Below are 26180 nucleotides of genomic sequence, written 5' to 3'. Positions count from 1 at the left end.
ATTGAGGAGTTTGAGAATACTTGTATAATAGTGACATCCTGTGGCTATGTGTGGGTTCATTACAGTCTCAGTTTTAATTTCAGTTTGGGACCTGACTACTAGAGGGCAGCACTGAGCTTCATGCTGGTCAAGATTTGTGGGCTGAATGTGGCCGAAAACTAGGTCAGGATTCTACCTTTCCTCTCAAAACTGGAGAAAAATAAACCCATTTATAATGTCATTTTTTGGCAATTGTACTTAAATATAGTTCAATGTAATTTTATTATATTTAAAAATATTATTCTGGGAAGGGTCTGTAAGCTCCACAAAATTGCCAGGAATCCACATTAGGAAAAAGGTCACTAATGCCTTTATCTGGCATATTCCAGACAGGACGCTCCACCAGCTGGGTCCTGGAGAGAAGACCACAAGAAGCGGAGCTGGGCTTCCCTGGTGGCGCAGTGGTTGAGAGTCCGCCTGCTGATGCAGGGGATACGGGTTCGTGCCCTGGTCCGGGAGGATCCCACATGCCACAGAGCGGCTGGGCCCGTGAGCCATGGCCGCTGAGCCTGCACGTCTGGAGCCTGTGCTCCGCAACGGGAGAGGCCACAGCAGTGAGAGGCCTGCGTACCGCAAAAAAAAAAAAAAAAGAAGCAGAGCTGCCACTGACTCATAAAGAAATAGAATAGATAGATGGATAAATAAATAGATAAATGAAACACCCTCTAATAGTTTCTCTGTATCCTGAAGCAATATAGCAAAGTTGTTAAGCTCGCAGCCCTGGAGCCATGCTACCTGAATTTGAGGACTGACTCCACCATTTCCTAGCTATGTGATCTTGGCCAAGTCACATAACTTCTCTGGACTTATCTTTATCTCCATCTCTGAAGTGAGGATAAGAATTGTCTCCCACATCTTAGGGTTCTGAGAGAAATAAATAAAATAATACATTTATAGTGTTAGTTGGGGGGTGCTTAATAATCAGTAATTATTATATTGCCTGCTACCCAAAGCTATCCTTCCTTTAAGAACCAACATGTATCTTGTTGAGCATCATAAGCAGAGAGAACTTTGTTATTGCTACTGAATTCACAAAAGAACTTTCAGTGGGTTAGGGTTTATATGAAACATTTAAAGAGAGGTGGAAAATTGCACTTCAGAGCTTGCACTGGAATCAGGCAGATCTGGCTTTGAATCTGGCTTAAGCCTGCAAGGTACCTGCTCTGTCTAAGCCTCGTTTGTCAAAGATGGAGAAAATAATATTACATGCGTCATAGAGTTTTTGTGATGATTGAAACGAGAGAGCACCTTTCATGCTTGTAGCACAGTGACTGGCATGTAGAGCTCACAGCAACTGTTAAATTTTATTTTCCTCCTTATCTTCAGCAGGGTTATATGTGACATGGCAGCCCTTGTGGCAAAATGTGGACGTTTGCAGTCAGGAAGTCACGTGAGAACCTAGGGAGCAAGGGAGGTGGGGGAAGATGACAGAGAGTGGGAGATTAACTAGGAACACACCGTTCTGGACTTATTTTTATAGCCCAGGCCCCAGCCCTGCAGAATTATTCATCCTGTGCCTCAGTCTCAAAAAGAGTACATAGATCCCAGGCTAATGTCATGGAAATCCTTTCCCACTTTCCCATGATGTATATAATTGGGGGTTTCCTGTAGTGTTTAGTAGTGAAAAAAATATTAAATATTAAAGGGCTGTGTTTCTGTCTTTGCAGCTAAAGTTAAGAGGGAACCTGGACACATGTGTCTGGCTTCACAATTGGTCTTGTGGGGAGAGAGGGTGCCATTCTGGATCCTTGTTCCATGGCTCCTTAGGAAGTAAAGATCATCCAGAGATGCTTGAATTCTATAAATTGTTACGCTTCCATATAGGGAACATAGAATGGGAACTGGTATAAGTTTCAATAAAATCCAGTAGAATCCCACTAATATTCTCCAACAAGACCCCTGAGGGACAATATTTAACCAGACAGTGTAGCTGATGTTTCTGACACAGCGATTCTAAAAGGTCCATAGGAATGACCCCTAAGATTGTACTCGTGAATGAACTTAAGGTTTTTGTAAAATTTTAGACTCACAAGGAACCCTAGTGGTTTTGAATCATTATCATTTATCATCATTAATTACACTGTCACTGAGGTCTAGAGATCCAATGAGTATTTTTGAGCCTATGGATAAATCCAATGGCCCCACCCTACAATTTCTTTTTTTTTAATTAATTAATTTATGTTTGGCTGCGTTGGGTCTTCATTGCTGCGCGCGGGCCCTCTCTAGTTGCGGTGAGCGGGGGCCACTCCTAGCCATGGTGCGCGGGCCCCTCACCGCGGTGGCCTCTCCTGCCTCGGAGCACGGGCTCCAGGCACACAGGCTTCAGCAGTTGCAGCACTTGGGCCCAGTAGTTGTGGCTCGCGGGCTCTAGAGCACAGGCTTAGTAGTTGTGCATGGGCTTAGTTGCTCCGCAGCATGTGGGATCCTCCCGGAGCAGGGCTTGAACCCGTGTCCCCGGCATTGGCAGGCAGATTCTCAACCACTGCACCACTGGGGAAGCCCTACAGTTTCTTTTAAGAGGCAGTCATTAAGGACCTTGAGTCTAAAACTAGACCACTTGTTTTCACAATCTGGCTGCACCACGTACTAGTTGTGTATCCTTGGGCAAGTTACTTGACTTTTCTCTGCCTCCGTTTCCTCATGTATAAAATGTGGATGATAATAATACAAACCCTATAGGACTGTTGTGATGATTCAGCAATTTAGTATATGTAAAGCCCATAGAGCAGTGACTAACACATAGTGAGCCTTCAGTAACTGTTAGCTATAATTATTAACATAGAGACAAGTGTTTGTGGAACTCAATAAAAAAAAAATCACTTTAGAAGTTTTATTTATATGTTAATTCCCAGCTACTCCTACCTATAAACTTGGAATCTCATGCCTATTCAGGATTTTGGAGCATTCCTTGAATGTGGCCCCCTGAGCATCCTAGCCCTTATCAGAACTCTCCTGTGAAGAATCTGCTGTCCCCGTAGGTAGAGAAGGCTAGAGGGCCCTCACTTGCATGAATATTTCTATCACGTCACCTAACATTCCACAACTGGGGATTGTTTCCTTTGGGTAGTCACCAGGATTTCCTGGACCCCCTGTTAAAATGCAAGCAGCCTTGGACGTATAGCACAAGAGATGCATTAGTGGAATGTGGCAAGGCTAAGAGTGGGCTTTGTTGGAGCCAAATGGCCTTGGGTTTGAATTCTGACTCCACCACTTATTCAGAATCCAACTCTCTGGGCTTAAATTCTGGCTCCACTGATTAGTGGCTGTGTGACTTTGGGTCAGTCACTTTAACCTCTCTTTACTTCTGCAATTCAAACAGTACCTATCTTATGGGATCATTGTGCAGATAAAGGGAGATATAGGGATTCCAAGAATGCCTACCATATCATCAGTACTCAATAAATATTATTATTGCCTAACTTATCTGAGTCTTGGTATCCTCATTTACAAAATGGGGGGAATAATAGCTACTTTCATGGTTGTTGTGAATATAAAATGAGATAATGTACATGTAAAAATGCCTACCGTACTAAAAACCAGCAGCCAAATAATGACCATTGGCAAGAACAGGTGGAGAAACAAGAACTCTCGTATATTGATGGTGGGAATGTAAAATGGTACAGCCTCTTTGGAAAACAGTTTGACAATTCCTCAGAAAGCTAAACATAGAGTTATCACGTCCCAGCAATTCCACGTTTAGGTATATACCCCAAAGAATTGAAAACGTATGTCCACACAAAAACTTGTACACGATGTTCATAGAAGCATTATTCATAATAGCTAAAAAGTGGAAATTACCCAAATGTCTATCCATTCATAAATGAGTGAACAAAATGTGATATATGCAGTAAAGCAGAAAATTATTCAGCCGTAAAAAGGAATGAAGTAGTGATGCATGCTACAAGATACATGACCTTTGAAAACATTGTGCTAAGTCACAGATGACTACATATTGTACATGGGCATTTATATGAAATGTCCAGAACAGGCAATACCACAGAGACAGAAAGTAGATTGGTGGGTGACAAGGGCTGGGAGGAGGGGAAGAATAGGGAATGACAGCTAAATGGATACGGGATTTCTTTGTGGCAGGTCATAGAAATGCTCTGGAATTGGATAGTAGCGATGGTTATACAACCTTGCGATTACATATATCAAAACCCGCCAAATTGTACACTTTAAAAGAGTGAATTTTATGGTATGTGAATTATGTCTCAGTAAAGCTGTTAGCTTTTTAAATGTCTGACATATGGTAACCATAATTTAACAGAAATCATTTTTAGCCTCCAACCCCTCAGCTCTTACCTTAGGAATACAGAACAGGTCCCTGAATGAATGATGCTCGCGACAAAGAGGATTGCTAAGGGGAAGGGGATAGATTTAAAGTATGGGCGTGTGTGCAGAGTTGGGGGAGAGGGAGTTGGGGGGTCTCTCTTGGAAGGAAAGGCAGTGAGGCATTTAAGGAGGACAGAAGGAGACAAACTTCACCTACTTCCAATTTTGCAGGGAGTCAGCCTGGATCATCTTTCATATCCTGGACTGGAATCACAACTGATGAATGTTCTGGCATTTAAAGCCATCCTGGAAAAAGGACATCATGTGTGATTATTGGACAGAAGAGAAAAAGGAAGAACACAGAGGCAAAATCCGAGGGTATGTGAGTCCAACTTTGAAAGGTAGAAGTAGGCAGTAGTCCGTGGAGGATGCATTTATCCAGAGGACTCTGTTAATCTCTGGGTCAATGCATTTAGGTCAGCACTAACTCTGCTACAGGTGGGATCAATTTAAAGGATTAGAAGTGTCTCTCTAAATCCTAATCCTGGTCTTGGGCTGGGGATGCCGAAGAGTGATTTAAAAAAAAGGTGTACTCTCCCTCTCAATTATTTCCCCATTAATGGAATTTATCAACAGACTGGAGTCCTTGGCAGGATTATGAACGCAGAGGATGCCCTGAAATGGACACACGGGGTAGCCAGAGATTTGCATGCGCAGATGGTAAATTGAAGACTTGAGTGGTGAATTACATGGTGAGTAGTTGACAGCTCTTGTTTATTAGAAATATTGTAGTGGGGAAAAAACATAGCCCACTTGGGAGCTCAATCTTCTGACTGAGATATATCAGTTTTACTGCAATGTGTGGCGGGAAAAAAGAAACAAAATAAAAAATGAAAGAGAGAAAGAAAGAATGAGAGAAAGGGGGAAAAAAGAGCTTTCAAGACACTTTAAATAAAGATTTGGGCTCAAAGGCTCTCATCCAAGCTTTCATTTAGTTTCTCTCGTGGTTCTTTTTTATTTCATCCTGATGTTGTCTTACACAAGCTGTTAACTTGATTCAGGCTGTAACTGCGAAGATCTATCATCCATAGAAGTCCTCAGCTTGACAAGCTAGGTTGAGGAACCATTTTCCTCAGAGCTATTTGTCATAGTCTTTCTTTGTACATGTTTAAAGAACAGTCATTTCCCTTTTGAAATCAGGCTTCGCATCACATTGTGAAAGCTACCTGAAATAAAATGATGCATCCCTATGCTCCTTTCTGTGGAAGCCCGATTCCATGCAGGTGTTCAAACCTGAGTTACCTAGGCAACGGCCCCAGAAGAGCTGTGGGTCAGTAGTATTCTATTTTCAAAATTTCATACCTTCAAACTTTTAGTTACGTCCACATTTCCCATTAATCCCAAAGAAGGCTTCAGCAGGCTTGTTGCGAAGACAGTGTCTTTGACACAAGAGCTTTATAATTTTGTTTTTAAACCCAAATCAGCAGGAAAAAAGAAGGCTTAGGGCATCCTCTCTCCCCCCTCCCTCCCTCCCTCTCCCTTCCTTTTTCCCTTCATTCTTTCCTCCCTCCCTCCCTTCCTCCCTTCATCTTCCTCTCTTCTCTGTCTCCTTATTTTTTTTTTTCAGACTAAGTTTCCTTCTGCAGAATCCTGGGATCAGGGATCAAGACTACATTCTAGAGCAACACAGAACTTTCTGGTTCTCAAGGGAGTGCTAGCAGAGCTAGAAACACCACCCAATGCATGAAATAGAGCCCAGGAAGAACGGAGAGACAAATCTTCAGCTTGGGAGTTGTTTAACAAAGGGCAACAACAACCTAGACAAATAGCAAGAGGTACTCTCTGACGTGTGTGTGGCTTGAGGAAGGACCCATGTTGTAAATGTGTAAACTTGAAAAATGCCACACAAAAGGAGCAAAATTTGAATTTGAATTTTTTATTATGATAAGAACACTTAACATGAGATTTGCCCTCTTAACAAATTTTTAAGTGCAAAATACAATATTGTTAACTATAGGCACTATGTTGTACAGTAAATCTCTAGATCTTTTCAGCTTGCTGGACTAAAACTCTCTGCTCATTGAACTTGCCATTTCCCTCTCTCCATAGCCCTCAGCAGCCACTATTCTATTCTCTGCTTCAATGCGTTTGACTACGTTAGACATCTCACATAAGCAGAATTACACAGTATTTGTCCTGGCTTTTTCATTTAGCATAATATCCTCCAGGTTCATCCATGTATTTGCATATGGCAGGAATTTCTTCTTTTCAAAGGCTTAATAATATTCCATTTTATGTATTTACCACATTTTCTTTTCCATCCATCCATCGACGGACATTTATGTTGTTTCCATATCTTGGCTATCATGAATAATGCTGCAATGAACATGGGAGTGCAGATAGCTCTTTGAGAGCCTGATTTCAATTCTTTTAGATATGTATATCCAGAAGTTGGATTACTAGATTATATGGTAGTTCTATTCTTAATGTTTCGAGGAATGTCCATACTGTTTTCCATAGCTGCTACACCATCTTACATTCCCATTAAGAGTTTGCAAGGCCTGAAACAAAAGCCTGTTCAAGAACATGGTAATAAAACCTTTCACTTGTGCTCCATATCTCCTCTTCACTATTTATTCAACAAACACTTGCGGAGTACCTATTATGTTTCAGGCCCTGTGCAGGGTCCTGGAGATACCATGGTGAGCAAAAGCAAGCAGGGAACTTACAAATTTGACCTTTTACACATGAGCCATGTTGGTGGATATTATTGCTCTCTTCCTCCTGATGTACATAGTTTCTTTTCCTGGTAAGATTTCTTGGCCAGGCCCTATAGTCCCCCACTTTTTATTTCGTAGCTACAGGCCTAGCACAGAACAGGTTCTCAATGTATCCTTGCTCATAGTGATAAGATAGTGAATGGTTTTAGGAATCCAGATTTTCAGTAATAGTATAACTACAGCATGGGGGTGGCACTCCACATTGTAGGTACTTGATAGAGGATTCTAGACCCAAATTTAAAATGATCAGGAACTAGATCTGCCAGATGGGAGTAAGCGCAAACCACTCCAGCAAAATCTAATTAGAACAGCAGAGCCTAGGGAATGTTGAATGAATTCAGAAAGCAGTTTCATAGTGCAGAGGTTTAGAAAAGTCACTGCTTGGAAGAAGTACAGAATCCCAGGATCAATGTACATCAGAGAAGAAAGGGACTTGAAGATCCTCTAGTTCAGCTGTGGGAGAAAAAGAGAGACCTAGAAGGGGGAACAATATCTTCAGTGTCACATGGTGAGTCAGTGGCAGATCTGGGTTCAAGATCCAGGCCTTCCGATTCCCAAAGCAGTCCTCTTTCCAAACAGCAAGGAAGAACTAGTATTTACTGAAGGACAACTGCGTGCTCAGCATTCTATCTTATTTAATCCCTTACCTCAAAAGCGTTCAATTAAATTTGCCTCCATCTTGTAGATGAAGCAGTTAAGAAGCAGAACTAACGTGCCAAAGGTCGTACTCCCAAGACTTCTGTTCTCAAAGACTAGGATTAGCTTCATATAGAGTACAATGTGATTGGAGGCCCGCACCCCCAGTTGTGCAATACTGCACCCTCAGTGAGGGGTCCCCAGGTTTGGCCGGAACACTGGTGGCAAATTTCTTCTAGTTGGATAATAAATTTCTGTTTGTTCCTCCTAGTTTACTCCATCCCTCCCCCTCATTACTTAATTTATTATTTCATAGGGAACAAAGGGATTTTAAAAAAACCACCAATGAATCATTCGAGCTCTATCTGGGTAGCATAGAAGGTATAATAAGGACTGTCTCAGTGACTTCATAGATTAGGGGCTGTTGGCAGGCAGTGCTTGATCAACTGGGATACAAATCCCCATCCTGCTACCATGTGCCCTCAGGCAAATTACTTACCCTTTCTGAGCCTCAGGTTCATCATGAGGCTAATAAATGAGGGTAATAATAGTATCTACCTCAAAGGGCTGCCACGAGTCGATTTTGTTTATTTATTTATTTATGTTTATTTTACTTAGTTATTACTATCATTAGTTGCTTTTCTTTTATTTTTTTATTGAAGTATAGTTGATTTACATACAGTGTTGTACCAATCTCTGCTGTACAGCAAAGTGACTCAGTTATACACATATAGATATTCTTTTTTTAATATTCTTTTCCATTATGGTTTACCATAGGAGACTGAATATAGTTCCCTGTGCTCTACAGTAGGACCTTGTTGTTTATCCATCCTATATATAATAGCTTTCATCTACTAATCCCAAACTCCCAGTCCTTCCCTCCCCCATCCCCCTCCCCCTCGGCAACCACAAGTCTGTTCTCTGTGTCTGTGAGTCTGTTTCTGTTTTGCAGATGGGTTCACTTGTGCCATATTTTAGATTCCACATGTAAGTGATATCACATGGTATTTGTCTTTTTCTTTCTGACTTAACTTGGCTTCGTATGACAACCTCTAGCTGCATCCACGTTGCTGCAGATGGCATTATTTTGTTCTTTTTTTATGGCTGAGTAGTGCTCCATTTTAACCTGTGTACAAATGATGGGGCATACTATTGTGGTACGTCTGTAAGATCCAGCAGATGTGCCCCTGAGTGGTTTCTTGAAGAGTCAGGCTTTCTCATAAAATTAGGGGTGAAAGTCAAGGTGATAAGCAACAGACCCGGCCCAGACAGAATTATTGCTGGCAAGCCCAGTCACACAAGAGCCAATTATTAACCCTGAAGAGAGCCATGCCATTATTTTGATCTTTGGTTGGAATTAAAAATTCACTAAGGATTTTCCTCATTACTATCTCCCCCAAGCAGTTAATTCTTCTTTTTATATCTAGTGAGGTTATTCTTGGCCTTGGAGCAACTTTAGTGTTTTATTAATTCATTTCACAAACATTTATCTGGTACCTACTATGTGTTGGCTAGGCATTAGTGCGATGAAGAAGATCCTTAGGAAATCCCAGTACAATGGGCTCTGTTCCCCATAGAGAGTTTCCCTCGTTGCCTACCCCTTGTAGTTGAAACTATGAGGTCCTGTAAATACAGAGATAGCAAACAGTTCGGTAGCTTTGTCACAACACAGACCAGAAACAGGGACAGTTTATAAATCAGAGGAACGCCTTTCCTAATGGGTATAAGGCACAGGTGGAAAAACAATGAACTCAACCTGGGGGTGTTAATTAAGGCTGCACAGAGGAGGGAACACTTTATTTGGGTCTTGAAGGTAGAGTTCATCAGGAGAATCTGGAAGTGGAGTATGGGAGGAAGGAGGAGGACATTTCAGGCAGAAGGAATGGCATTTTCCAAATCCTATGCTTGGCAAACTATGTGACATATGTCTATAGAACTGCAAAAAATTTACTATAGCATCAGGAGAGAACAGGGAGATGGGGGGTATAGGGAAAGACAAGGGCCAAGTGGAGAAAGGCTTTGCATGCATCATCTTGAAAGAGCTCTCCACGTTTACTGACTCCACTTCATTCATCCCCATTCTTTTTTTTTTTTTTTTTTTTTTTGCGGTACGCGGGCCTCTCACTGCTGTGGCCTCTCGCGTTGCGGAGCACAGGCTCCGGACGCGCAGGCTCAGCGGCCATGGCTCACGGGCCCAGCCGCTCCGCGGCGTGTGGGATCTTCCCGGACTGGGTCACGAACCCGTGTCCCCTGCATCGGCAGGCGGACTCTCAACCACTGCGCCACCAGGGAAGCCCATCCGCGTTTATTTTTGACTCATTGTGGCTCCTTCCACTTGCAGCCTTACTCTCTGAATCCAAATCTAATGGACAGAGACCTTTCTATATTTAGCTCACCTGACTTCTCAACAGAGTGTGAGATGTGATAAACAGTCTTCATCCTCAAAGTGTCATCTTCCTTGTATTGTAAGATATCACTGTCTCCTGGATTTTGCTGTTTCTCTGGACTTTTCATGGAAGTTTTCATTATAACCTCCTTTCTCTCTGCCTGACCTTTAATTGTCGTGGGTTTTCAGGATTTTGTCCTCTGACTTCTTTCTCTACTTTGCAAGTCTCTTTTGTTGATCTTATACACTGCCATGTCTTCAATTACCCTCTATCAATTGATTACATTCAAATTTATATCTCTGGCCCAGCTTTCTGTTACAGGATCCAGTATGTCAAATGGTCAACTGGATCTTGCTACTTGGATATTCTACAGGCATCATCAGTTCAACGTGTCTAATAGAATACATTATATTTCCCAACCCTTCCTTTAGTGTTCCCTATCTCAGAGACTTATATCATTTTCTAACCAGTTGCCTAGCCCAAAATCATCTTGGAGTCCTCCTTTTTCCCCCTTACCTTCTGCATCTTGTCAGTCACTAAGTTATTATTGGCTTTACCTTCTTAATCTCTTTGATGTTTTTAATCTTGGTGGAATTCATCTCCATTCCTCTACGTCTTTACTACCACTCTCTTGGTCTGCCATCATTTCTCATACGGATTACTACAACAGCCTCCAAACTGGTCTCCCTGCCTCCAGTCTTGCCCCCTTCCAACCCATTCTCCACACTGCTACTTGAGTAATCTTTAGAAAATGAAGATCTTATTACATCATTTCTCTGCTTAAAACTATTATCTACAGGATTAAATCTAAAAACTTACGAATGGCATATAGGACTCTTGGTGACCTGGCCCCTGCCTTGGTTGACATCACAGACCTGAGCAGCACAAATGCATATCTTTTTCCTTTTTTAACCTCTGGGCCTTACTGTATATTGTTCCTTCTGCCTAGAAGGCTCTTAGCAACGACCCCCTTGCAACCCCACTCAGCTGGCTAACTTTTCTTTCAATACTTAACTCAGAGAGACGTCCTTCCCCCTCCCTCTTCTCCGCCCCTGAAATTTGGGTTTGGGTGATCCTCTCTGTTTTCCTCTGTCTGGGCTACCTCAGTCATAGCACTTCTTACTCTGCTTTGCCATTATCTATTTACATCTGTGTCTGTCCCCAAGAGGGCGGTGTGGTGGAGAAACATGGACATATTTGAAACTATAATAATGATAAAAATATCACTAATATAAAGTTAATGACCTGCCAACCCCTGTTAAAAGTGTTTGCTGTATGTTAATCCATGTAATCCTTACAACACTGTGAGATGAGCAACTATTACTGAAGTTGAATCAACAGTACTTGGTGATGGATTGAATGAGGGGCAGAGAAGAAGGAAGAGTCTCAGCTGACTACCAGGTTTCTGACCGGAGCAAGTAGGTGAAGGGTAGATGGACGCACCATCTCCTGAGATAAGGATTACAGGAAGTAGAGGAAGAGGAGGACTTTTGGTCAGGGTAGGGGAGAGAATCTTCTAGTGTAGGGACTGCCATTCCTTTGCCATTCTTTCATAACTGTTATTTCCAGAAGTTTCAGGAATAATGTGCGTAACATACCTTTGCTTCTGATTGACAGGCATTTGGAAACAACAGTGTCCATCTCGGGACAGCAGACTCACCTTCCAGTATTTCTTCATTAGCCTGCTGGAAGCAGGAGAGCTCTGTTCTTGGGACCCTGGCCTTTCTCTCACCTTATGCTCTGGTTTGCGGCTCCCGGAAGACAGCGAGGGCTCCGTGGCCTTGCATCCTTCAAGCTCCTGTGGTGTTTGTGCCTCCTGGCCCTTACGTCCCTCCCACAGCGGATATGGGCACCCCCCTACAAGATAGGGGTGGTGGGCCCTTGGACTTGTGATCCGTTGTTCTCAAAGGCCCTGCCCGAGGTTGCCGCTCGGTTAGCCATTGAGCGGATCAACAAGGACCCATCGTTTGACCTGGGTTACTCTTTTGAATACGTGATTCTCAACGAAGACTGCCAGGCTTCCAGGGCTCTATCCAGTTTCATTTCCCACCACCAGATGGCCTCAGGATTTATTGGCCCTGCCAACCCTGGCTACTGCGAGGCAGCCTCACTCCTGGGAAACAGCTGGGACAAAGGGATTTTCTCTTGGGCCTGTGTGAATTATGAATTAGACAATAAAAATAGCCACCCGACCTTTTCTCGGACACTCCCTTCTCCCATCCGGGTGCTGGTAACCGTCATGAAATATTTCCAGTGGGCTCACGCTGGCGTCATTTCCTCAGATGAAGACATTTGGGTGCATACAGCCCATCGAGTTGCAAGTGCTCTTCGGAGTCGCGGCCTACCTGTAGGGGTCGTCCTGACCACAGGACAAGACAGCCAAAGCATCCAGAAAGCTCTACAGCGGATTCGCCAGGCAGACAGAATTCTCAGTGAGTGCCTTCTCCTGGCTCAGCTCTAAATGTGGCTTCAGTGAAAGGATATGACAATGTCCAAAGTTTTCCTATCCTCACACCCTAGGATAGCACATCACTCTCCAGTTCTTCATGCATTTGCTCCCTTTCAGTCACACTCGGGCCCCAAGACTCTCCTGCTTCAATAGAGCCTATCTCAGCACCTGGGTGGGGAAGATTAGCATCAAGAGCAGCTGTGGTCACACACCCTCCATGCCCTTAGGACCCCAGCAGTTTCAGATCAGCCAAGAAGCGGTGTTCTTATAGCTCTGTTTTTGTCTGGTCTAGTCACTGAAGGGAGATTTACCCTTGATTCTCTTCTGGGTACTTTCCCTCATAGGTGCTCAGTGCCCTTGTGTCATCACATCTCACTTAGAACCTGTCTTCTCTGGACTCAAAAATGCACACCCACCCCTTCTCACTTTCCACTCCCTGAAAGCAGGGCTTCTCTCTCTGCAGCACACAACAAGCCGATGTGGAGGGAGCTAGCTGATAATTAAAAGCATATTAAAATGAGAAGCCTGCCTAAATTGTAACCTTTCCCCTCCCAAGAGAAGTTTTATGTTCAAAGATGATTCTTAAAAAAAAACCACAAACAAACAAAGATGATTCTTGCAGAGACCATGGACCAAGTGTAAAGCAAAGGACTGACCCACTGACCCAGGGCGAGTTGGGTGCATTTTGGGAAAGGGGAGGGCTCTTCCTGGTCCTCTTAAATCAGATGGAAGTCTTTTACATATACATACTGCAAGCCTTTGTGACACTTGGTTTTGATTTTTTTTCTATTTGAATTTTTTAATCTCCACTTTACCTTTTTTCTGGAAAGTAGCAGTGATTTGTGGGGACACTGCTCATCCTCTCTTGCAGTCACTCCATCGCTTTAGGACAGATAGCTCAGAAACTACTTGTCAAACTGATTACTTCTAGGATTAGTCCTGGTCCCAGTCATTTCCTTAACACAGCAATGGACTTGTTAGAGAATGGTCCAGCTTAGGGCTGGCCTATACCCAGGAGCCCATTTTAAGTTTCAAGTGTCTCCAGTATTGGACCTTAATTATGATCATTATGGGAGGATGAGGGCAAGAATTTTTAGTTCCAGGAACTATAGTAGTCTGCTTCCAGCTCCAGTCTACAAGATCCTATAAATGTTAAGCAATCAGTGTGGCTCTGATTACTTCATAATAGAGCTTGATTCTTTCAAAGCAGAGCACAGAATTATTTTTAAAGATATACAACCATTTCCAGGGAGGAATCATGCCAGAAATAGGCTAACATACTTAATATCATAACTTTATGTTACAAATCTTCATGAAGCCCAGTGTCTCCTGCAAGTTTACATTCCATGAGTGTTTCACATCCCACCCATTCTAAATAGTATACTCTTTGAAATGACATTTTGGCCTCTACCATGAAATGTTAAATAAATCCAGGCCCCGAGGCTCTTTGGGTTGTCAGACTGAGAGAAGTTAGGATTGAGTGTTTACCACCCACAATTCTTTTGAGGCAGGGAGGTAGCAAATGTACATATTATCGCCGTACTATTAGAGACGCATTCCTCTAGGTCAATGGTTCTTACTCTGGCCACACACTGGAAATACCTGGATATCTTTTCAAAATGATTGGGGCCAGAGTACCACCTCCAGACATTCTGATGGTCTGTGGTGAGGCCCCAGCAAAGGTATTTTAAAGAGCTTCCCAGGTGCTTGTAAAATGTAGCCAGAGTCAAGAACCACTGCTTCAAGTTCAAGAAAATGCAAATAAATGTTCCCTACTTTAAGTTACCAGACAAATTTTTGTCTTAATATGACTTTGTTTAATCAGATTGCTTTCTGTATAGCAGTGTGGATCAGCTCGCTAAGGGAATGAAAATTTTAAGATGGGGGTAGGTAGGAGGCTGGAAGCCTAGAGAGGGAGGTATGTGGTTATGCAGCAAAGAAAGACCCTGGGTAGGGAGAAAAGCAGCAGAAAGCGCAGTAGGGACTCAGAAAGGGAGATAAAAGGGAGTGAAGACAAAGCTCTGCTCTCCAAGATTTTGCCCCGGGTTTCTGACAAAACATAGGCAGACTCAGGTGAGGTGTGCTGGGAACTCAGTGTTATGAATCAGAACGTGGGTAGGTTGGGGCGGATGCAGGGAAACTGAGCCGTTGGCTGAGCTGCGGCCTGAGTAGGACCTCGGGCACCTGAGTGTGCACTGTCCAAAAGCGTGCGTGGTACTCACACTTGGCACAGCTAGTTTTTGGTATCTGAGGGCACTCCAAGTGATGGGTGCGATATGACAGGAGGACTTGCAGAAGGGGAGTGAGTCTTAAAGTAAGGTAAGCTTGTTGTCCACTTGATCATCCATTGAGACTAGTGCCCCAGCCAATAGGAGCATGATTCAGAGTATGAATATAAATAGAGTATCAGGACTTTAGCCACGAGGCCTAGGGTTCAGGGCACATCTCCAGTCCAATCAGAGAATGGGAGATCTGGTGAGAAACTGAGCTAGAAGTTAATGAGTATGGATTGTGCCAACTGAGCAGTAAGGACGGTTACAATACACCATATCCAGCATCTACTAGATCAAATCTCTAGCTGATCTTCTAGCCCCTTTCAACTGGTAGGGCTGAGCCTGTGAAAGTATTCCTAGCTGTTGACTATTGGGACTGAAAGAGCACTGAGGTTTTTGTGGTGACCTCAGCTGAGAAGGGCTGAGGAAGGCAGTGCCTGGCCTCTTCCTTATTTTGCTGGGTATGAGACTACTTCTTAACACTGTGGACCCCCAAGTAAACCTTCAGAGAAGGACCTTTTGTGATGTACAAAATATAGTGGAAAGGGATCCCTTTGGAGAGGACAGGCAATATTTGGAAGTAATGGAAATAGCTGGAAGACTGGTTTTGTCTGACCTACTCACTATAACAGTGACCAAAGCCCCATGTGGCAGTGGCAGTGGCAGTGGTGGCGGCAGTGAGAGATAGTGTTGGGGAGGGAGGGTAGAGCTGCTATGCCACTTCTCTTCCTCGTAAATTTATGTTTCCAATTATCACTGGCACATTACTGGAATCAGAAGGAATGTCTTTCTCAGAAACTGGTCTAAATTTTGCTTACACAACAGCAGGACAATGATAAAATTTAATAGTAAAGATGATCATAACAATAATAATGGTTGTGGGCTCTTGGGAAGGGAAACAGCAGGGGTGTTACTAGAGGCTGCCATTGAGACAATTAAAGCAACCATAATACCACTTTACATGTGAACAGCTCTCTACAGTTTACAAGGTATTTGCATATAGATAATGTCATTTAATCCTCAGGGTTATCCAGGAGCAAGGTATTTTCTTCCAAGTTTTACAACAGCTGTGAATCTCACATAACAAGTAGGTAGGTGTACGCATTATTAACACCAAAGAATGGGGTAAATGAAGTCCCAGAGAAGGGGGGATTCGGGATTCAGCCTCTCCCAGATTGTCAGCTCACTTCTTTTAAGCTTCAGAGGCAATTACCAATTAACTTTGTGTCTGACAAAGTCATATAGGAGAGATATTAATCAAGGACAAAGGCCTCAGCTTACAGGCAGGGCTGCTGTGTGTGGCTTTCCCTGCCCAAGGGATTCTAGCTGAGTGGGCTTGAGGGCCAAAATTCAGTTCACTCTCTGCTCCTTAAACCATGAGTCCTGTTGGAGATTTTGATCCAATGGCACAAAAGAGCATCACTCACCAGGCAGAGCACCTGAGGGACTGCAATTACCCAGAAGTTCTTTTGCTAATTCTCAACAAAGACTAGCAGGAGGCCCCGCTAAAAAGCTCTTTAGAGAACTTTTCAAATGGCTATTTCGAGCCCTCCTCCCTTCTCCTCACCTTTTTGCCTATCAATGCTTGGCTGATTGTGAAATCCTTTCAATGTGGGTTTACAAGGTTGTTGAACCATTTGGGGATTTCTTTAAATCCTTCCAAATTGGGAATGCTTCATTACAGTATGATGTTCAGTAACTAGGACACAGTCAGAATGTCCTTCTCTCTTGTTTTTTTTTTTTTTAAACATCTTTATTGGAGTATAATTGCTTTACAATGGAGTGTTAGTTTCTGCTTTATAACCAAGTGAATCAGTTATACATATACATATGTTCCCATATCTCTTCCCTCTTGTTCTTCCAAAGTCAGATACTTTATTACTACCTTATTGTCAGGGACCTGGCTGGCCTCTTCCATCTATTGAAGATTCTTGACATAAAAAAAAACCCAATAATAATAATAGCAATGATAATAGCTAATATTTATTGAGAATTTGTTATATGCTAGTCATTTTGCAAGGGTTTTATATGGACCATCTCATTCAATTCTTGCAACCTCCCTATAAAGTAAGGCCAATTACTATTTAATGCACTTCACGAATGAGACTTTGGAGGCTGAGAGAGGTTAAATAACTTGCTTAATGTCACACAGCTAGTGAGTGGGAAAACTAGGATATGTATTCAGGTTGATCTAAAGCAGTGCCTCTCAAACCTAAGTGTGACCGGAATCCCCTGGGGGGCTTGCGTCCCTCCTCCAGAGTTTCTGACTCAGGAGGGCTGGGATAGGGTACCAGAATCTGCATTTCTAACCAGTTCAAGGTGGTGCTGATGTTGCTGGTCCAGGGATCATACTTTGAGAATCACTGGTTTAATGAAAGACATGCTCTCCTGCCTCCTGTCCACTTGAGGGATGCCCCTAAAGCTTACTCACTTGACACCCTGTGTTCCATGGTGTATAATTTAGCCCTTCCATTTTTCTCTCTTAACTTTTGGGCCCACTGATGAAATTCTTTTAAGTGCCCCAAGGTAACAAGTATCGCCCCAGTTTTCCTACAGTAGTAAGAATAGTGATACTGTAATACTATGGCCAAGAGCCTTAGTGATGATAGGGAATTTGGTATACAGTTTGGTATAGATAAATGTAAGTAAATGTAAATGGTGAAAGGACAACTTGCTCTCTTGAATGGGTCCACTATCAGTAATGATATATTTACTGAAGACCCAGCCCAGGAGGAAATCTCTAAACATCTAGGCTTCCTGCGTTTAGGAGGCCTTACCTGCATAGCAATTTAGGAAAAGCTGAAGAAAACATACGTTGCAAAGTATGGAGAAATATTAAAAACATAAGCTGGGCAGCAATGTGAAGGCGATAAAAGTACTTGTAATAACAGTTTTACTGGGTAAGAAAAAACACGATCTGATGCAGACAGAATGGCCATTGAATGTAATATGTGTCTGACAGCATGCTGAGCTACTTGGACCAGTTTGACACTGGTGGCAGGTAAGTTAAGTGGTGGTCTCAGGACTTAAGGCCAAAAATGTGTGCAGTGTCCTCAGTCGATAGAAATAGCCACACATCGTGTACTACAGTGTTCTTAAAGTGTGGTTTGAGGGCCTCTTGCACTGAATCACACTTTGGGCGGTGGTTGGGAAACATGCAGATTCCAGAGCCTCCCTCCCTCTTTTTATGTATCCATTTTATAGAGTGCATGGGGGAGAACTGAGGGGAGGAAGGTGTGACTCTACTTGTTTCAGAGTGTGGCCAGATGGGGCTGAATCCTGGGGGAATGTGAGACGTGGGATAAATCACACTGTATGCCCCCCTCCTCCTCTGACCTGCTTACTCTCCCATCTCTCAACACTTGTTAACACAAAATAGGTTAAAATGAAGATTAGTGGTAGGAAATGTCGCAAAAGGGTTAAAATGAAAATTAAGGACAATAGAATGGAGGGTTTCTGGGGATTGGGAGCAGTATTGTGGGCTCACAATATGAATATGACTCCTAAGAACTTCTTCAGCAATAGCTAGTGAAACCATCTTCATCTCACAAGGTGTGAGACTGGGCTCAGGTTCCTCCACGAAGCACTCCATAGCCAGTAATCTGGGAGAAATAAAATTTGCTTTTGGAGAAACATAGTTCCTCCACCTCGAGGAAGTATTGGATAGAGTATTTCAATATAGGAAGAGAGGTAGGAATTGAGTGACTTGGGAATTCGCTTCTCCTAGAGTTAGACATTTCCTGCTGCTAGCATTGAGGGTGAAAGGGAGGGTCCTGAGCAGCCTGCCATAGTGGGTACCACAGTATGAAGACATAGCTACTAGACTCAGTTGGGGCTCAGGTGGCTCAGAGAAAGTGCTAATATCATATCCTAGTGAGATGGGATCTCAGGAGGATGTATCTCCTGGTCCTTGTTTAGGCTATAGAGTGGCTTGACTGTTAACAATCAGGATGGAAACTTACAAATTAATGTTACTCAGTGATCACCTGTTGACCCAGGTCTTGTCAAGGATTTACGGTTTCTGTCCACTAATCCTTTCCTGACAACTTACAGGTAAAATCCCATTTTAATGAATGTCATTTTGAGATAATAAAGCTATCTAGTAAAATAATCATGTAGAACAGATGCATCTACAAATCCCTATTGACAAAGCACTCAATCTATTAAATTAAGATGGTGCTGTTTGAATTCAGTATTTATGCTTTCTGTTTTAATCGTGTTCGATGGAAAAGTCTTACCTTGCAAAAAATAGAGTAGCTTGTGATCATTCCCTCGAAGCTTCCATTTCATCATCTGTAAAATAATGGGGGAGTAAGACAGGCTAGATGGTCTCAAAGGGTCTTTACAGTAATAAAAATTCTGACTCTGCCTAAAATGTCCTCTGTGTGGGCCAATGAAAGGAAAATTAACGGGAGGGTAAGGTCTTGAGCACAGTTAATGACACTAAACATTAAACACAGGCATGTTATTATCTACCTGCCCAGCAAATATCCCTTCGAATTGTTCCTCCATGCTAGCAACCCAAAATGCCCATGTCTTGCATCTCAAGGAACCCACGAAAGATACCCAGATACAAAACTTCTCTTTCTGAAATTTTTTCAAACATTCATTGTTCACTGGGTATATAATATGTACCAGGATACAGAAATAAAATACAGTTTTTGACTTCAAGGAACTCATGGTTTCATAGTAGAGGCTGACATAAATAAATAAGGGCAATGAATCTTGTAACTGCCATGACGGAAGTCAGTTCAGGGTACAGTGGGGCTCTAAACCAGTGTCACAAGTTGGTACCCTAGTAAAAAGAATGGCAGATGGAGATCTGTGTGCAGGAAGCTTATTGGGGGAATGCTTTCAAGGATAACACTTGTGAAGGAGAGGCAGCAGTAGGATTGGAAAAATTAAACTGTCATGCAGTCACAACAAAGGTCCCAGCCAGTCCCTGTGGGAGCTCTGGAGCTGGGGTGGCCCTTCAGTGTTGTCCAGAATTAAGGAGTGTTGGCCTTTATGCCTCCATATTGACCAGTCATTGGGTACAGGCAGATACAGAGAAAGGGGTGCAATGTGATAATAATTGTTTAATAGCCAGTTTATCGGGGGAGGAGGGGAAAGCCCTGATCTGTAGCATTTGCTAATTTCCATGGTGTTATAACACCCACCATGGCCAATTTCAAGCTACCAACATGACATTAACTAGTTCATAATATCCCTGAAAATTTAACCATAGTCTTTTGTGAACCAGCACAAGCCAGCTCCCCACACACTACGGTGGTTCTCCTCAGCTGAGGGCAATTCCCTGAGAGGTATCAGCTATTATCTCCAAACATTCCCAGCAGCTAGGAGAATGAATGCTTCATTCCTGAGGGTTGCATCTGACTGGCACACCGCAGCGCCCAATACACGTAGTATATGTTAAAATATTTGCTGTATTTCAACCAACACAAAGCACTTAGTTCTATTTAACATTTCCCATCCAGGGGAGTAATTTTAATATTCCTTTAAGTTAATTAAATGAATTTTATCTCTATTGGGTAACCTTGGTCTCATAATCTAATCTCTGTTTTTGTAGAAGATCCCAATACTGACCCGCTTGCCAAGGATACTGTTGGAAGAACTGACCAGCTACCCGAAGCACCTGACTAAACTCAGTTTTTCCCCTCAATGGACATGTTACGGAATTAATTTGACCAAAGTGATTCATGTTTAATGATGTAGCCAAACTTAGGGAGTTAGGGGCCTTCGGTTCTAGTTTCTCTTTCTAAATCCAATCATTGCCTTGTTGGACCTCTCTGTCACTCCATTTTCCCATCATACAATGTGTGATTATGAACAAGGGCTCAAGAACTAGCTCCAAAGATATCCCTAGAGTATTCAAAGGAAGGTTTGCGCATCAGAATACGTGTAGAACCTCTCAGGGTAATTATATTGAAGGAGCTAATGGTCATTTGAAAACTCAAGTTATGGTGTGTGTGTTTGGTATCTAAATCCACTTCATAACTTACTAGGTACACCTTAAAAAATGAAGGGTACCATCTCTGGCTCAAAGGGGAAATTTTCTGAGGGTATCTAACAAGTGCAAAGAAGGTTTTGGAAAATAGATGCGGCAATACGTAAATACCAAAGACCAGTCATTGGACGTAGTTTAAGCATACTCAGTTCCTGAGATTAAAGGTTCCATGTAAGCATGTATAATTAATAGTTACCAAAGGCAGTAGGGTCTTTGCCTTTCTTCAAGGAGCTCAGAATACTTGCCAGGCATTATCTAATTAAACTACTCAATGTACCTGTGAAATGCATTGGCATCTACATTTTAAAGATGTGGGCAGTGAAGCACAAGTGGGCTTAAACTAAACTCATTTAGCATGCCAAGGGCGAAATTGGATACAAGACTTTCAGTCTCATGGTCTAGCTGCCACTCTTCAACCGTGGCCTCCACTAATCCACTCTATTCTAGCATAGCCTTGCCAAACAACATAGTTTCATAAGTCTAGGAAGAATTAAAGTGAGTGCAAAGTAATTCCAATGATAGGGAAGTTGGATTTTTTAAAATTGAACATATCACCCGTAATATTAGTAGCATTTATAGCAGAGTGTGAGTTAGTACCATTCATTGTCTATAATGGCCTTGGTAAGGGTGGGAACAGTTGGTCAACATCTGTTAGAATGTATGTCTGTAGGAGGTAGGCAATAAAAAGCAACAGTGGCTATGGGAGTATCACCCATCTTCTCCCTCTAGCCTTCTTATTCTTAGGTATAATAATAGCTACCATTTATTGAGCACTGTGTGCTAAGCCCATTGTATGTATTCCCCCTTCAGTCATCACTACCACCCCACGAAGTACATATTTACTAGAGAGGTTAAGCAATTTACCTAAGGGTATACAGCTAGTAACTGGTGATGTTAGGATATAAACCTAGGTTTTCCAACTCCAAAGCCTCTTCATTATGCTACCTCCCACTTGCTATATTTGTTTATTTCAGTCTAGTACCAGTCTCTGCAGCCTGTAGACGTGTCTGATTTTTCCCTATTGCCTAATTAGAGTCCCTGAAATACCTCAGCCTCAACTCAGGGTTTCAACATCTTGTTCATCTAAAGACATAAGATAGATATCATTTACAAATTGGTTATAATACAATTATTTGTTTCTCCCAGTCTGTAGTTTTTGGCACTATATTTTACTGACATATTGCCACCATAACCTCCCTGCTTTGTCGGTTTCAGTAATCATCATGTGTATGCATTCGACCTTGATTGGGGGAGAGACTCAGACGCATCTCTTGGAATGGGCTCACGATCTGAAAATGACTGATGGAACCTATGTCTTTGTTCCCTATGACGCCCTGCTCTACAGTTTACCTTATAAGCATACCCCCTACCAGGTTCTAAGGAACAATCCAAAACTCCGGGAAGCCTATGATGCTGTGTTGACCATTACAGTGGAGTCCCAAGAAAAGACCTTCTATCAAGCCTTTATGGAGGCAGCAGCTAGAGGTGAAATTCCTGAGAAGCTGGAGTCAGATCAAGTAAGTGCAGATTCACAAGTTAATCATGAACAGAAAACCTCAAAAATCAGGAAGGTAAATATTTTTCCTATCAAGTGCCTCTATTCCATAGGAAACTCAGTCAACAGCAGGCAACCACACACAAATTTAAAACACCTTTTGTTTGCAGAAAACATTTATAAAACAAAGATACATTATTGGAGGTTTTGTTTTTAAATCTTCAAGCAACCTGCAATGATAACATATACAGCCATGAAGAAGAAATAAAATGTGTTTCAGAACAGGGAAACAAAACTTTAATATATACTAGTGCCGTTCAAGGGGCCTAGTAAAAAGAAATCTTGTTTCTCACCCGAGTTTGGAACCAATTCAACAATAGGAGAGCTGGTATGTAGGAAGATATTACCATTATTATTGATAAAGCTGGTGCTGGAGAATGCGGCTTCTGTCTACATGCATTTGAGTTTCCCAGTATTGAATCTAGGGGTTGATCAGACTTCTCCATCTAGTTACCAGCATTGCTGGACCCCTATATTTCTGCCCCGTGAGGACATGCCTTTTGTAAAACGTCCAGCCTGAAAGAGCATAGTGGAGCTTACTCCCAAGAGAAAGAAGTTAGGAAGGCTTGGGCTACACATGTTCAGTTCTCCTTCCAAACTAACCAGTCAGATTAAGTCACTCCTTTGTGGGAAGGAATGAGTAAGGGGTTGAAGAGGTCAGGTGTTTTTTGTTAGTAGAGCTATCTCTATATGAAAGGAATCATTTGGAATGGGGAAGAATTCCTCCCTAATAATATACGAGAAATAATATTTATGTATGTATAGATGAATATATGTATAAACGTATTTCAGATCAAATCACAGCCATTTGAGGGCTAGTGGAAGGAAAAGCAGTGGGGACAGGATGAAAGCAAGGAAATGAATGGACAAGAGTAAAATGGACCCAAAAATGGACAAAAGACAAAAACAAAGAGGGAAAAATACAAAAGAGACAAGGAATATGAGAGGAAGAGGGGAAGGCCAAAGATAGTTAGATTAGAAAAAATACAGAAGGGGTTTTTATAGGTTAGAGGCCAGATGTAGAAGGCAGTCATTTTCAGAATGGCCCATCAATAAGTTTAAAAATTCTAGCATTTGCTAACATATTGTATTAGTTATAATGCTCTGTTATAACTAATACATTAGTTATAATGTATTAGTTATAATGCTCTGGCTGTAACTAAGAGGCAGCTCAACACAAAATGGCCCAAGTAGTTGTTTTTTGTTCAAAACTGGAAGATATGGGGGCTTTAGGGTCAGTTAATTCAGCCTCTCATTGATGTTATCAGTGAATCAGGTTCTTTTCATCTTTCCAGTTTATAATGATAGCATGCTAAATTGCCCTCATGATCTGGGTCTTCTCCTGGTCCCAAGATGACTGCTACAGTTCCAGACATCATGTCCAAGTGCAACTGTCTACAGACAAAAATGGGGAATGTCCCTCTCTTGTGTCTCTTTTTAAGAGTGACGAAATCTTGCCCAAATGCTCGTCAAGCAGACTTCTCCCCACACTTTCCTGGTCACAATTGTGTCCCATACCCATACCCAAACTAATAATTTAGAAAGAGGAATGAGATCATCGTGACTGACTCTATGGCTGCTGGAAAAGTGTGCAAAAAATTGAAATTCCATTAGCAAGGAAGAAGGCTATCAGGTAGGCTGGTGGTTGTACCCAACTCTCACATTCTCCATGATCTTCTCCTTTTTGTATACTGTTTATTCCTTTATCCTGTGCCCTGCCTCTCTATCTGAATAAATGATTCAGATGAAACTTAGGTTTTCTTATCTCTTTCTGTCCTGAGTATTGATAACAAAGATTTTGCAGATTCTTGTTCTAATAAAAAAAGTGACCAGCAGAGATATTAACAGTGTTGGATTTAAACTTTATTGCCACAGATATGTTTGTAATAAATCTTTCTTTTAGGAGACACACACATGTTTAATTGAAAACAATTCATTGATTTGGTCAAGAAAGGCAAGAATCCCTCAAACTGCTAAGAATGATTGCTCAAACCAGTTGTTTGGTGTATTTATAAGCAAGCAATCATATGGTGAATTTTTGTACTTTTTATCCAATGATAGCACATCACATAGATACAGGACTAAGTCATCTTTTTACTTTAATCACAGGATTGAGGGAAATAGAAAGGTGTGTGTGTGTGTGTGTGTGTGTGTGTGTGTATCATATGTATGAGCAGATATTTTGATAAAAAAAAATTCAGACCTTCTACTCTTAATGTTTGATCCAATCTCTTCGAGCTTGTGGAAAACATAAGGTAATTAAGGTAAAAAAAGACGCCATTAGTGTGGTTGCTAGGCAGCTTGTACGCTACTTTAGACAAAAAAATAGAGAAAGTGAAAACAAAGACTGTAAAGCTTATTAAAAAAAAAGCTTTTTTGGATACATTTCCACCCCCACTTTGCACGTGCCTTGGCTTTACTTTCATAACCAAAGAATGATAAAAGAGTGAGACAATTATTTTCACATCTCTGATAAACAAAACCCCCTTTTTTCCTAAATTACCTTGCTAAAAGGTATTTTTGAAGGGAGCTAGTATAGCAGAAAGAACATATGATAAGGAGTTAGACAAACTCGGGTTTAAATCTCAGCTCTCACTCTTACTAGCTGCGTGTCCTTGGGCAAGTTACTTAGATTTTTGAGTCTCAATTTTACCATCTGTAAAGTGGGTTAGTGATCTACAGCTTCTAGGATTATTGTGAAGATTAAACAAAGTAATACGTGTGAAGTGACTAGCAGAGTGCCTGGCTTATAGCTACTTCCTTTCCACCTTTTCTTTTTGGGGCCAGGATGACCTTATTGGTTGATGGTGACCTAGCATCTAAGTTACAGTCTGACCTCAACTTCCTGCTCTCTTGAAGTTTTATGATTACTGGCACAGAATCGCTCAATAGTTCCAGCTTTCAAAATTATCTCACTTTCAGAATTCCAAATGGTATTTTCTCAGATCAAATTATGTAGCTCAATGTTTGCTTATCCCTTGGCTCCTGTTGTTTTTTCCTATTCAGCCAACAGATCAACAACTATGTATTAAGCACCTGCCATGTGCCATGTACTATGCTGAACTTCAGATAGAACAGTAAACAAGACAGGATTTTTGTCAGTAGTGTGTTGGAGCCAGTTCATAAAAGCTAATTGTGTGCCTCTTTGCCAAACACTGTGTTCAGTGGCATCATGTTGGTAGCTTGAATCAGGCATTGAGAGCATTAACACCACAGAAATTGGTAAATGCTACAAATAAGAGTTTTTTCCCTTTTCATAGAGCTGTTGCCAACATTTACTAGCATATCACTTGTTCCTGCTCTTATGGGGCTTAAATTCTAATGAAAGAGAGATTGTAAATGAGTAAACAAATGTATGAGAAAGATGGCTATATTTCTCCCTTGCCCAATAACTTCCAGTGGAATTGAAATTTCTATATATAGGCTATATTGCTTATAGAAGTGGTTTGCATCCTCTTTTAGTTTATACACTTGCCCATTCAAAAATTATAAAAAACAAAAAACTAGGGCTTCCCTGGTGGCGCAGTGGTTGAGAGTCCGCCTGCCGATGCAGGGGACACGGGTTCGTGCCGGGAAGAACCGGACACGCCGGTTCTTCCGGGAAGATCCCACATGCCGTGGAGCGGCTGGGCCCGTGAGCCATGGCCGCTGAGCCTGCGCGTCCAGAGCCTGTGCTCCGCAACAGGAGAGGCCACAACAGTGAGAGGCCCGCGTACCGCAAAAAAAAACACAAAAAACAAAAACATGAAAACAATTTTATACACAGTAAAATCTGTTAA

General features: G+C 42.0%; 1 protein-coding gene across 1 annotated transcript in view; it reads left to right on the top strand.

The window, feature by feature from the left end:
- The first annotated feature begins 4878 nt into the window (after positions 1–4878).
- GUCY2F (guanylate cyclase 2F, retinal) overlaps positions 4879–26180 on the top strand; it is a 90666-nt gene continuing 69364 nt past the window's right edge. The window contains exons 1-3 of the mRNA XM_027089470.1: positions 4879–5066; positions 11735–12549; positions 22062–22363. Coding sequence (XP_026945271.1) covers positions 11853–12549; positions 22062–22363 — 999 coding nt within the window. The 5' untranslated portion in view covers positions 4879–5066; positions 11735–11852. The remainder of the gene's footprint in view (positions 5067–11734; positions 12550–22061; positions 22364–26180) is intronic.

Source organism: Aethalodelphis obliquidens, unplaced genomic scaffold (assembly GCF_003676395.1).
Source record: "Aethalodelphis obliquidens isolate GAN/ISIS:26980383/991018 unplaced genomic scaffold, ASM367639v1 scaffold66, whole genome shotgun sequence".
Lineage (NCBI taxonomy): Eukaryota > Metazoa > Chordata > Mammalia > Artiodactyla > Delphinidae > Aethalodelphis > Aethalodelphis obliquidens.
This window is presented reverse-complemented; position numbering and strand designations above follow the sequence as displayed.